The sequence below is a fragment of the Paralichthys olivaceus genome, chromosome 23 (assembly GCF_024713975.1).
Source record: "Paralichthys olivaceus isolate ysfri-2021 chromosome 23, ASM2471397v2, whole genome shotgun sequence".
NCBI classification, from domain to species: domain Eukaryota; kingdom Metazoa; phylum Chordata; class Actinopteri; order Pleuronectiformes; family Paralichthyidae; genus Paralichthys; species Paralichthys olivaceus.
This window is the reverse complement of record NC_091115.1, coordinates 4,450,252-4,463,550: the sequence shown is the minus strand read 5'-3', so window position 1 is coordinate 4,463,550 and position 13,299 is coordinate 4,450,252. Positions and strand designations below refer to the sequence as shown.

The 13,299-nt window shown below is 42.3% G+C and overlaps 1 protein-coding gene across 5 annotated transcripts in view; it reads right to left on the bottom strand.

The window, feature by feature from the left end:
* si:dkey-97m3.1 (fatty acyl-CoA reductase 1) overlaps positions 1 to 11,769 on the bottom strand; it is a 38,149-nt gene extending 26,380 nt beyond the window's left edge. For 2 of the 5 annotated variants that reach the window (XM_069519645.1, XM_069519644.1), the window contains exon 1: positions 11,382 to 11,400. Coding sequence is in view for 2 of the 5 variants with exons in the window: in XM_069519646.1 (XP_069375747.1) it covers positions 11,579 to 11,587 (9 nt within the window). In the remaining 3 variants the exon portion in view is untranslated. Of the gene's footprint in view, positions 1 to 6,573; positions 6,592 to 11,381; positions 11,401 to 11,578 lie in introns of those variants that run through there. The other 3 variants (XM_069519646.1, XM_069519647.1, XM_069519649.1) reach the window with 3 other exon arrangements.
* Positions 11,770 to 13,299: the final 1,530 nt, after the last annotated feature.

Here is a 13,299-nt window from a genome sequence, read left to right as displayed (position 1 = left end):
AATAAAAAAAGGTCAAAGTCAAGGTCCTCTGCTGAGGCCCCTGACATTCCAGCTTGTGCTTCACAGTTATTCCCTGTGGACACGAGGACAAGGGCAGAGGGGCTAAGAGTCACTACGGATTAACACCCGACAAAGGAAATGTTCCTGCAGCTGGAAAAGTGTTGGAAGGGACGCACATAACCCAGATTCATGATACTAAAACACACACACGCGGCTGCATTCTTCCAGGGTTAGTCAACTCCACCTCTTTGCCTGTCACTCTGGCTGATGGTGTTGAGCCTTTATCTCCCACAAGGCACCATGGGAAACAGAAGCTACACCGTGTTCTATTCGAGAACACTGTCTGCCTCCTTACTGAATTCTTAACCTAATTATTTGGGCTGATATTGCTTGAAATCCTTTGATACTAACGTGTGATGACACCAGTTATTCTGGTACAGTGATAATATTGGATAATATCAGCAAAAGATATTCAGATTAGAGCCTGGAATCATAAAGTTTTGGCATCCACCTAGATTAAAATATTGTGAAACTGAATTTTAATTTGGAGCCTGAGGGAAAAATAACCAAATCTGATCCAATCTACACAGGGACACTGAGACCTGAATACAATTTCAAACTTTTTCTATGGTAAGCAGAAAGTAAGACGGGGTCAAAAGCAGAGATGGGAACCATGAGTTGAACCATGACCACAATATTCAAGAAATCAGAAAGAGAAATCTCGACCTCTGGTTTTCAGTAAGAATCATTCAGGGCAACATCAGACACGGAGCAGTGTCCTGACATGCATGAAAACACTCCTCTGCTTCCCGAGGCTGCGGGCATGTTAGCTTCCCTTTATTCTCTTCATGCTAGAAATTACTTTCTTTTCTTGGCAGTATAAAGAAAATCTGAGGGTTTATTAATACTTGCACTTGTCAGTCATACCGAATGCCAAGGACCGGCAGAATAAAGCTTGGGTAAATTCTGTGAGCATTAACCTTGTCCTCTCCCTGATGGATGAGGCAGCATCCTTTTTAAAGTCTGTATTATGACTTGAAAGGAAAAGTCAGAGCAGCAGCGGGCAGCAAAGACGAGCACTAAAACCTTGAGGGAGCAGCTTCTCGGGTTATGATGATGATTAACCACGGTAAAATTCCCACCGGTTAGAATTACAGTGTGAAATTCAACCACGAAAAGGCTATAATCATGCTAACATCCACTGTCGCCAAACTGTGTGAATTTAACATTTATATTTTGTCCCAACTCTGACATTTGAGGACGACAAGTTGACCTTCAATAAATATTAAAATACTTTTATCATTTTTATTGATATATATTTTTGTCAATGTAAGACTTGGTGAAATCACTGTAGTTTGTGTATCAGTGATTTTTGAACATTTACAGTACTTTTTAATCAAAAACCATGAAAATATTGTTCATACAAAAATCCTGTCCAAAGTCAAACAGGGTCATGTCAAAGGTAAATCTAGAGACGATCAAGGTTTTAAGGACAGAGCTGAGCTGCAGAGGTTTGCTGTTGTCTGCAGCCAACACTGCTGCACTCTGGCCTGATTTCATGTTTCCTCCTCTTCTTTTCTCTGACTGAGGGGTTTTCAGTGTTTTTCCTCAAAGCCTCCCTCTCCCCAGGAGGTCCACGCTGTTTGTCGGAGGCAGGTTGTTTTAAGCCGCAGCTCTGCGGTCCTTCTGCTGCCTCCGGGCCCTTCCTCACTCACCCCTCCATTAGTGGGTCAGCTGAGTGCTGCTGGAGACACAGGCAAAAATCGAGCACTATACAGCTGCACGCCGGCTAAAGCCATTATAAATGGACAAAAGCCGACAGGAGGGGAGGAGTGTGGGAAATATAGAGAGAGTAAAACGCTGCAAAAGTGCAGCCAATAATTAAGGAAGCATTAGTCAACTTGATTGCCAGTGCCAAGCAGCACAAAGTTAAAGTCACCAAATAGCAACACTGCCAACAGGGTAAATAAAAACCCTGAAAAGCAGAGGTAAGAGTACAACCCTTAGGGGCAGTTGTTTTTACTTCCCACTGCCAACACACTCGAGCCAGGAGACAGAAGAGACTCTGGGGCCAAACAAGTCTCATCCAGGAGCCAAGACTCAAACAAAACCACAACAAACACTAGAACCAACATGTCCTGAGTCTCACAGATGCAGTCATCATCCACCCACAGTATAATCATCAATAACTCCTTCACGACATGACTGGTTCTGGTCGCTGCCTGGTAATTTTCAGGTTCTTGTCTATGACATTCACAAGAAAAGAGAAAATGAACAAGTGCGTTTCTCTTTATCAAGAGGGAGTGGATGTGGGAAATGATTGATGATAAAGATTAGATAACGAAACATCATACATCAGCTCATAGAAAGAAAATTAGTCACACTTGAGACACTGATAAAAGTTTGACTCATTTTGACGACTGACCAAGACGACAGACAACTTTGTTACAAGTATAAGGCAAAGATCGGACCAATTCAAATCTAACTCCACCCTGATTGGCTCACAAGCTTGTTCATATTACTTTCAGTGATACATTTCGAAGGTTATCAGGAAAGGCTCCAGAAACGTTTAAAATGCTGCCGGCCCCATTTTAGTTTGTAGTATAGTATTTTCTGCAACTAGGATCTAAGGTGCGAGTATGCAGAGAGATTATTTCTGATATTCAGCAAACAAAACAAGTCTGAGCATTAATCATTTTTGTCTTAAAACCCGATTTAGTTTTTGAAAGGCAAAGAAATTACAACACTCTTTCAATATCGTGCCCGTTTTAATATGTGGAGGAATCTAAAGCGTGACAGGCCTGTCATGGCTGCTCGTGGTTGCTGAGCTGTTCAGATGAATTAAAAAAAAACAAAAAACAGTAGACTGAACTGAAGTCGACAAGTCAAACCCTGAATTCCTTCCTTTGAATAAAAACCTCACATCACTCTTTCCTCGATGATGAAACACTTAAAACATCTTTTCCAGCTCCACTCCCCCGCTCCAGTACATGAGATGGTGACACTGCCCCTTTACACAAACCCACGTAATTGCACAGCACTTTTAAGAGCCCTTATCCGAGATTACATTACCGCACAAATACGAGCAGGTCTTCTCTTCCATTTTTTCTTCCAGAGGAAGCTAAAGGCTAATCTAATTAGAATTAATTATGTTGGCCGGGGGTTCGAGGATTTAAGCTGTGTCTCTTTAATATAATATAATTTTTAAAAAGTAGAAAACATGAGCCAGAATCTACACATGAAGGTCACTGCTCGCTATCAGATGCCTGGCCAGAGGAGGTCTGGTGTGTGTGTGTGAGCTTGTGTTTCTGTGTATTGGCATACACGTGCAACAGTGCATTGTCGTGTGATGGCAGAGGGATTCTGTAATTACACCAGCCGCCTCTGAGTGACAGAGCCTCTTGGCGCTGCGGCGTCAGTTTACGCCTGGCTCAGACCCAGACCGGCAATTGTAATCTGAATGCCGTGCCAGGGCCGAGAGTTCACGATCCTGCACCGCGTAGTCATCGTGGTGCGAATCCCAGCACACAGCTTTCGAGTAACGCAACCGCTGCACTTGTGCCCAACGTGTCTGCAGACATCAGCCATCATCAAGCAGCCGGTAATTTTTGGGAACTGAATGTTCCAGCACCTTTACAAAACACTTCACTGCCTGCTGTCGTCTGGAAGCTCTGTTTTATAACACTGCCACTGGAGAGAGTGTGGAGGAGGAAGACGTTTAGTTTTTGTCCTCTACCTAAAATGGACCCGAATCTTTTTTTTTGCATTGTTAAACAACAGCAGCTTGACTCAACTGAAGCTTTGTTCGTAACCAAGTGGAAATACTTTAAATTCAGACAGTTGTCCAACTAGTTGTAAAAGTGTTCCAGCAGTATATATATATATTTTAGCTATGTTAATTATTGGGCTCTGTGCAAACTCACACCATCTTCTTAAGACTCATTTGTATTGGAAGTGACAGTTCACGGACACTGTGGAAGTTGTGCATGGGGACATTGAATCTACTCAAATAGATGGACTCAAACACCAATAATAACAAAACGGATAAAGATGATTGTAATATGACATTTTCACATGTGTAGTGACTAGTCACATTTTTTAACCATGTCAAAATTGTTTCCTGTGTTTTAAAATAAAACAGAAATACGATCGATTTGTTTCCCTAAATGCATTTCCTGCTACAGACATGTTGATTGCGAATTTGGCAATGCCACGCCTCTAAGTGCTCGTGCAAAAGGATGATTCATCCTTCAGAATCCACAGTCTCGATGCCTCACTCACTATACAGTGAATAGATTGAGTGTTTATTATGTCGGAAGATGTGAATGAGGGAGTGTTTTGGGACACAGCCTTGGGATTTGTTTGATTTTCACTGTGGAAGCACTTGGACTGACATGAAAACGCCAGCTGCAGAGAGCTCAGTGGTCTTTTATGATCGATCCGAGGCAGCCATTAACACAGCGGCTGACAAAAGACCCTCGATTTCCGCAACCCAACAAGCTCACATATGCAGAAATGCAGTGACGATTGCAACAGGCCTTAATTGGTGAGGCACTTTCAGCTTCAACCCCTTATCACTGAGGCACAGGCCACAGCTGTGCTCTGAGTAGGTTCCACTCTGAAAACAAGACGTGTCACCGTCGCAGGACAAACAGTTCTGGGATTAAAAAGTGCCCGATCCTTTCCTCAAATAACTTCATTCGGGGTTTTATCCGGTTTTCACCAAATTACAGGGAGTTAATGGGTCAGGTTGATGCTAATTAATTACATGTTGATTAAACTGCTGTCCACAAGTGATGTTAAATTATTAAAATGTGATTGGCAGAGTCCCGGAACACTGGACGCTCTCATGCACATCCTGAATGACGTGGCAGAGGGAGTGGGTCAGCATAAAGACTGACCCAATAAAACAAGCCGTCATTTTCACATTCATTTAATAAAGATTTCCAATGTAAAGAGTTATACTGTGAATATTAGAACATTAAAAGCTATATCACTCAGCACAGGGGGTGAACGACTGCTTAATAACTGCTTTGCTCTTAATCCAAGATGTGCACATGCTCTAATTACATCTGTAACACGCATTAGTGTAAAAACGGAAACCTCCGAGACATGATACACACCTTCTTATGTTTTGAACAAGCACACGCTCTGCCTGCATGGAAACCAATATCTGTGACCAGGTGAATTCATCAGGTATCCGGTGCAAAGGCAGATTACAGTGAACACACTGCACTTAGAATAATGGAGTACTTCACACACATGCTCGACAGCTTCACCTTTTGTTGCTGCCAGTCAGGTTCATAATTAATGACAGAGCAGCTCTGGCACCAATTGGTGAGCATTTCGAGTATCACATCCAGCCACCCACCATCCAACCCACCAACCCCTCCATCCATCCAACCCACCAACCCCTCCATCCATCCATCCACCAACCCCCCCATCCAACCCACCAACCCCTCCATCCATCCATCCACCAACCCCTCCATCCAACCCACCAACCCCTCCATCCATCCATCCAGCCGAGGTAGAAAACACCACAACACTGATGGTTGTTGAACGAGAGGCATGAACACCCACAGATTATTTCAGATTTACTCTTCAAGTGGACAGATTAGGCTCCAGAAAACGCGACAGGATTTAACTCTACACCATAATCGTATCTTATTTGACACAAGGGAACACCAAACACACACACGTACACACACACACACAGCTCATTCCAATCACATTATGATATTATCGGAGGCAAACGATGATTGTTGCCAATTTCCAATTTCTGTGAATGAAAGACAAGTATTTCTGTCCCAGGACAGGGTGGTTGTTGATGTGTGTGTCAGATGTCCTTAAGTGTGTTTCAGAGAAAAGAGGTAGAAATCAGCTTTGGCTGTCTATTGGATACAAGACGAGTTGGAGAGATTAGGAGAACGGCTGCTCTCTTCCTGGTACTGGAGTGAAGATGTGGTTCATGCAGGGGCCACTTTAGAGCCACGCCTTCAGACGAGAGTAACTGATGCGGTGCTGAAAATGAGCTGAAATGTTTACTGTGGTGCGGTTGAGATTTCGAGGGCCTTAAACCTTTCAAATACATACAAATATTACGTTATATGTCTTAAATATGTTTACGTAGTTTTGAAGTATTCATAACGTTCATTTAAAGTTGAAGATGTTTGAAGATAATTGATAATATGATGATTCTCTCTCTAAATTCGTCAGTATGGTTTTTAAAATATCTTATATTTAACTCGTTAACCTGCAGGAATTCTTTGTAAATTGGCCCCGTCTCCGGCTGCTGTTACCATAGCAAACTAAACTGACAGGTGTCGACATAGGAGGCAAATATCAAGCATAGTTTCCTTGATGGATGAATTAAAGAGACTCACGTTACCCTTCGATTTTCGGACTCATCGCTGTTTGGACGAATTCTGCTTCACATCAGAAATGAAGCAGGCATTAGAAAACAAAAGGAAATACCTTGGAAAGGAAAACAGCCCATACATTCAAAAACAAGTCGCTAATTGGCTCTAAACAACACAAACAGGTTTACTGTCTCTGACCCGCCTGCATTCTTACTTAACGAGCTGCTCCACATTGCACTTTGAAGCAGCCCTGGGAGAGGCTGCCTCTGATCTCTCGTGCACCCGTCCACTTCTGCTGCATTGTGTCGTTTGTCAGGAGGATATGATCGCAATAAGATCATGTTCTCTCATTTCTGCTCGAGCCATCGGGTGGGGCAAGAAGAAAGAGGAAATACCATGTTAGACAGGCTCAGTTCACGGGGAGTGCAGAGACTGACGTATGGAGGAAACTATGCGTATCTTTGGCTGCCAGCCACAAGGTCGATGTATGGGAGGCTAGGCATTCATCCAACAACTTCCAGATATGGAGAGCAAGGTTGGGTCCCAGACGAACATGTCTCTAAATTAGCCCCAGAGGTTTTTCTCTGTTACTCCCTTAAAAATAAAACACTAAACACATGTAACGAGTTTCACATTAACAGCAGCTAAGGGGCGTGAGTGCCCTGTCAGTCCAGACAAGCCTGTCAGTCCAGACAAGCCTGTCAGTGCTTCACCTTGAGACAATCTTGTTCCTCTTGTTCCTCTTGTTTGAACGAGGGTGCCTTGTTTGGTAGGCTGTTTGAATAAACCGTTGGAGTAATTCCTACTTTGAGGAATTTCCGATGTTTCCTTTATGAATAATCCTCAATTAGTCCTCAGACAGCAAAGTAACCCTGCAGCCACAAGGTCAATAATAAAGATTATAAGACTCCACCAGTAGCTTTCAAATCCTGTTTTCTTTCCAAGTTGACATGTACATTAACGTCTAGTAGGTGCGTGGCTCCTCTTTTTCCTCCTGAGATATTTCCTACATCTTTTCAGTTTCACGTCTGTTTCTGGACTTTTTACTAAGAGGGCCGGCAGTAAAAAAGTTCTGGAGCAACTAACTCGGACATTTGCATTTCCACATACAACTTTAGTTCCGTGCCTGTTTGAAAGCAGCTTTAGATTCAGCTCTCAAACACAAATGTAAAAATAACAAATAACACCTAACATCCTTTCCATTAGCTTCCGTGGACAAGCTGTTAACAGATAACCCAAGTCTATGTGGGGTTCAGCGTCATACAATGCATAATCTCCCCTCTGGTTATCAACAAGCCAGGGGGCTCAGGAGAACCACATATGGAGAGATTATTATTGAGATTATTGTTGTGATTATTTCAGCCACAGTAAAAAAGAAAGTCATTTCTGAAAGGTTTATCCTCAGGGTGAATGTGGGATCAACACAATCCCTCCGTGTTGTGGCTGTGGCCCCTTTCTCCAGCTCATCTATCCTTACCATCCACCAAATGCTGATTCAAACCTATCTGGGTGTTCCCATGAGAACCAGTCGACCACAGGTGCAGGGACGCCACTCCTTCATAAGGCCTGGCCCTGCAGGAATGGCACAAACAGTGTGTGTGCTACTTTTATCTTATTCAGTTTAAGTTTTTTTAAATAAACACCTACATCATTTTTCTGTTTGTTGTTTGTTTTACTAAACTATTCAGTTTCTTACTCTTAAATTAAAGCATTTATCGTATCCGACACTATTCAGCAGCTGTAACGCAGGTTGGACTCGCAAGACCAGGTGAGGAGACGGCACAAACAATCACAGAAGAGCATTCTGTAACTTCCCACACATTCAAATTAGAGCAAAGGTGAAGCATCCAGTGTTGTGTTGTGATGTTATCTCACAATGTAGATCTAAAATCTCAAAAATGGTAGAATGGAATGAAGTTTAACAGCCGTGACCAGCGTGAAAAACCTTGAAAACGATTCAATAGATTCCATGAAACTTGGAAAATACTAGTTAATTAAAACTGGAACAATTTCGTCATTCGTCAACTCAATCCACAAGAAACTCAAGACACTGAACCAACTTCCACCAAACTTAAATTTTGATCTGGATGCAGATTAGATTGTTTTTATATTTTTATTTTAAAGTGTAGGATAATTTGACCTTGGCTGAGAGAAGTGCTCTCCTGAATGTGCCACTATAGTTGATGCAGGTTAATTGAATATCTGTAGGTGATAAGAAAAACATTTCGAAGTGAACATGGTGACTCGAGAGCTGAATTGTCAGAAACTTTTAACCTTCCACACACATTCTTCCTCTAACGCTGACACTAAACCAGCAGGTTTCAACCAGTGCAATCCCCTCGTCTCAGAGAGTCTTTGTATCACAGCCTTGTGTAACAGCCCAACACCAAAGATGAAGAAGAAACTTAATGTACTGTGTTACTTCTCTCTGTGGTTTGGAAACACACGGGAGGAGGACGACTGAAAAGAAACACGTCTACTTAAGTTCTAGAGATTTAAGGAGGGCTGCAAGAGGAGGAAATTAAAGTAGAGGATAAGGCCGGTGCCAATATCACTGAGTAAAATACTTTTTACATTTTCACATCAGCTTACTGATATTTCGGTCAGGCTCTACTAGAGGATATTGAAAGAAGAGAGCAGTCCGGCCCAGATCTTTTTTTTAAGGAAAAAGAACTTTGTCAAACTTTAACATCTCTAAAAAATAAAGCATCATCCACCTCGAGAGCAGCCACGTATATGATTTTAAAAGTCTTACTAGAAGCATCTGATCATACTTAATAAAGCTATGAATATATTACACTGAACTGAGAACAAAATATAGGTCGTCCTGTGATGATAATTAGCTTTTTGTGATCCCGATTTAGAAATCAGCTCACAGGTCTTTTATAGCTGCGATATAGACGAGCAGTATTTATCATCGTACATCAAAACACCTGGAGGGAAATCTGCTCACACCATATGTCACAGACTTTATATATAGAATAAATTAAGCAATATCCCCACATTTCACAATGGAGCTTGTTTCATTCAACATGTGCCGGAGGCGTCATGTGTTCAAATATTTCAAAGGGAGCAGTTTCATGACTGAGTAAATATAATAAATAAAGACAAACGTCTAATATTGACCAGGGTTGGGACCCTGTTGGTTTGTTGTGTTTGAATTATGCATGTTTGTGTGAACAAAAGGAAAATATTCAGCATCATTAACCTGTTTAGTACAGATCTGACAAGATTAATGATGACACTTTAATACAGCCGCAACCATTAGATAGTTAATCAATAGAAGACGACTAAGGAACTAATTTGAGGAGTTAATAAATGGTTTTCATCACTAACCTGCTGCTTCTCAGCTCACAGCACATTAAACACAGTATCTTTGAGTTCTGAACTCTTCAAACAATTCTGAAGATATGAAATCAGGCAAACTGATTTCGTTTCATGACCTTAAATGACCAAATGATTGTAGATCTACAACAATAAAAGTCTAAGCATGTCTGTTTCAATAACATGCAGCAGTTAACGGTGGTTAATCAAATGTTGGTCAGGTCTGTGACGATCGTTCCACTGATAGTACAAAAAGGAGAGAAAAAGATAAAATCGTTTTTTGGTTTTTGTTCAGCTTGTTTGCAACATTTCCGGCAGAGAATACAATTATATAATATATATATATATATATAATAAACCAGTGGAACTGAAAATGGCACAGATCATGATGAAGTTTGATCTTATTGGGGGAAGAGACTGTGTGAGTGACCACAACTTTAATTCTGTGTCAAATCATCACACTTTGGTTTCACACCGTCGCACATCGTGCTGATTTAGTCACAGAGATTTTATAGATATCGGGGTGATGAAGTTTTACATTTTGCAATGTTATGAGGAGGATCATGGGGGTTTAACATTTCTGTTTAAATATATGAAGGTGGCGGAATGTTAACACCACACACACTGAGGGAATTTCTATTAGATCTCAGGGTCTGTGGTCTGATGTGCACCTGAGCTGGTGGGAATATTAATGAATGAATAATATAGAGATTATATAAAAATGGAGGTGAACTCAGACCCTGAGGCACATTCATGATGAGGAGGCTCATCTTCATCCTCAGCCAGGAGCTGATTCAAACGACTGGCCCCACACACACACACACACACACACACACACACACACACACACACACACACACACACACACACACACACTCTCTCTTCTATTATTTATCGCTTCGATCGTCACAACAATATTTACGAATTTGACGTTTTCATAAATTCCTGCTAACACGTTCCGTTTGATGACGAACAGACAGAAATGGTTAACACACCACTTCCTGTAACACGTTACACAATAAAACAAAAAGGCTGCCGGAGGATACGTCGGATGGTAAATGGACTTTATTTATATAGATATTTATTATTATTATATTATTATTTATAGATCTGGAATAACTAGTTATTACTCGCATTATAGATTCGTGGTGCTCAACCAACACTTCCAAAACATGATCAATTAAAAAATATAAAATGTAAAACAAAAAAGCAGCCCAATTCTGACTTCTGAGAAAAACTGGCAGTAAATACAGTTTTTTTAATTAACTAACGTTATTAATTAATGAATAAAACAAAATGTTTGCATTTATATTAAATACAGTTAATGAAATGATTGAGTTTTGAAGTGTTTCTCCTCATGCATTAGAAGTTACCGCTTCCTTAAAAAACACCACATCATGATTTATATCTAAAACATATTGTTTTTAGTTATAACGCTGAAATAGGTGGAATATTATGTGTATTAGTTATGTGCTTTTGTTTTGAAGGCCGAGCTCCGGACGTGTAGCGGCTAACTGTTGCTAGCTCCCCGCGGCTCCTCCACGCTGACCGCGGCTCGTGTCCGGCTGTCTGCCGCCCTGCCTGCCGTCGGAGGCGGCTACAGCTTTGCGCTAACTACGTGAAAACACAACCGTCCACCGCAACACGAACACACGGTACAAATCAACACTCCACCCCCGCCGCCTGTATCCATGTTACCGGGTGGGTGTTCTCCTCCCCGGCGCGTGGATGCTCTCTCCCGCGGCAGACCCAGAGGAAGATGCTCCAGAGGCGGCGTGCCACTGCCACGACGCCCCGCCGCCTCCTCCGCGGAGCCATGCTCAGCCCCGCATTCCCACACAGACACAGCCGCTGTTTTCAGGAGGAAAAGGGGGATAAAAAAAAACGCTCCTTACCGTGGACATCAGTCGGTGCGGGCTGCTCCTTCCTCCCGCGGTTGTCAAAGAGGCTGAGTGTGCGGCAGCTGCGGACTCTCTGCCTCCTCCCACCGGCCGCCCCTGGGCTCTGGCTGCTGGGATTCCACCGTCAGTAGACGCCCGGTTCTTCCCCCCGCTGATGCACGGCCCGCCTGCCCGCCTGTGAGCGTGTGTCTGCGGACGACAGAGGCAGGACCCGGTCACACTGAGGGGGCAGGGCGTGTCCCCCCCCCACCGCAGGCCCCGCAGGCCCTCCCCTCGTCCCGCAGGAACACGCCGCTCTGCTGCGTGAGAAGCGGGCGCCGCCAGACTTCATTGAAAAATCTGAGGAGTGAAGGAGGAAACACGTGCAGTCATTTTGTTCTGGGACTGATTTCTAACAGAGTGATGATGAAAGTTAAAACACAACAACACACACACTTCAGTGCTTCATTGATTATTGATCATAATCATAATTTGTATAGTTGATCATAATTAATTAATATTATTTTAAAACAGTTAATTAAATACATTTGCAGGGCCGTGCACAGACATTCTGTGGGTCAGACACTTGTGTCACTCATGAATTCTATCAGATGATCTTGAATCCACTGTTTCTACATTTACACATTTGTATATATATATATATATATATATATATATAAAGGATTTGGGTTATTGCCATATTTGTATTTGTTATGGAGCCATGGCCTGTAAATGATCTCACTCTTCATTGTGACCTGAAATAATGTTGACATATATAATAAGACAAGTTCAAACCAATCTAATGACCCAGATACTCTCAAACCACGTCTTTAAATTATTTACCTTAATGATCCATCACTCTGCAGCAGAAACCTGTTGTCGGGACAGACCTGTGCTATCGACGTCCGCATAAACACACAGGAGGGGGGGTCATTTAATTCCCTGCTCATGCATAATTAAAGATATCAAGTGGCAGGCATCAAATACCACCGTGCTGGTTATGATCCAGCCGGTTGCCTGGAGAACACTTTAAAGCTCCAGTTGGTGCCATTACTCCACATCTCACAGCTTCAATATGAATCCAACAGAGTTTCGACTCAGCTGAAGGGCACAGACTTTGCTGTTGTTGCTACAGCAACTAAATGATCTCAGAACACTGTGATGGATCAACTGATAAGGTTTGGGTGGTCAGAGGTCAAAGGTCAAGGTGGCCTGATAGCACATGTTCTAGGACTTTTGGCTTTAAGGAATTTCTACAAATGTTAAATCTAAAGTGAACAGATTCAATATTCCCCTCTGCAGGTAATCCTTGTTGTGCAACGTAGTACTTGTACTTGTAATCTTCCTCGGAGAAATTGATTTCACTGTGTCTCAGCTTGTAATATTTCGCTGATTGCAGAAAATGTTTAGAGTAGAAAGTCACGGCTGTTCCTCTGTCAGTATGATTCACCTTCATGGAGCTTTTTAACTGAGCATACTCAGGGATTTCTACAACCTGCTCTGCTCCCAAACGAGTTGATTATTTTCTCCTGCAACTCACAGACAGTGTTGCTAACAAACATCGAGGGAGCAGAAGTTTCACTCGCAGCTTCTTCGGGTTCTTCTTCCCACGTGAAAGTGCACAAGTGAGGCGACGGTGAGATTAGAGGGAATCAACTTTCATACAGGAAAACAAAGTATCAGTGGAGCTGGATGATCCGAGGAGCCTCGATGATTTATAATCCTTCAGATGAGGA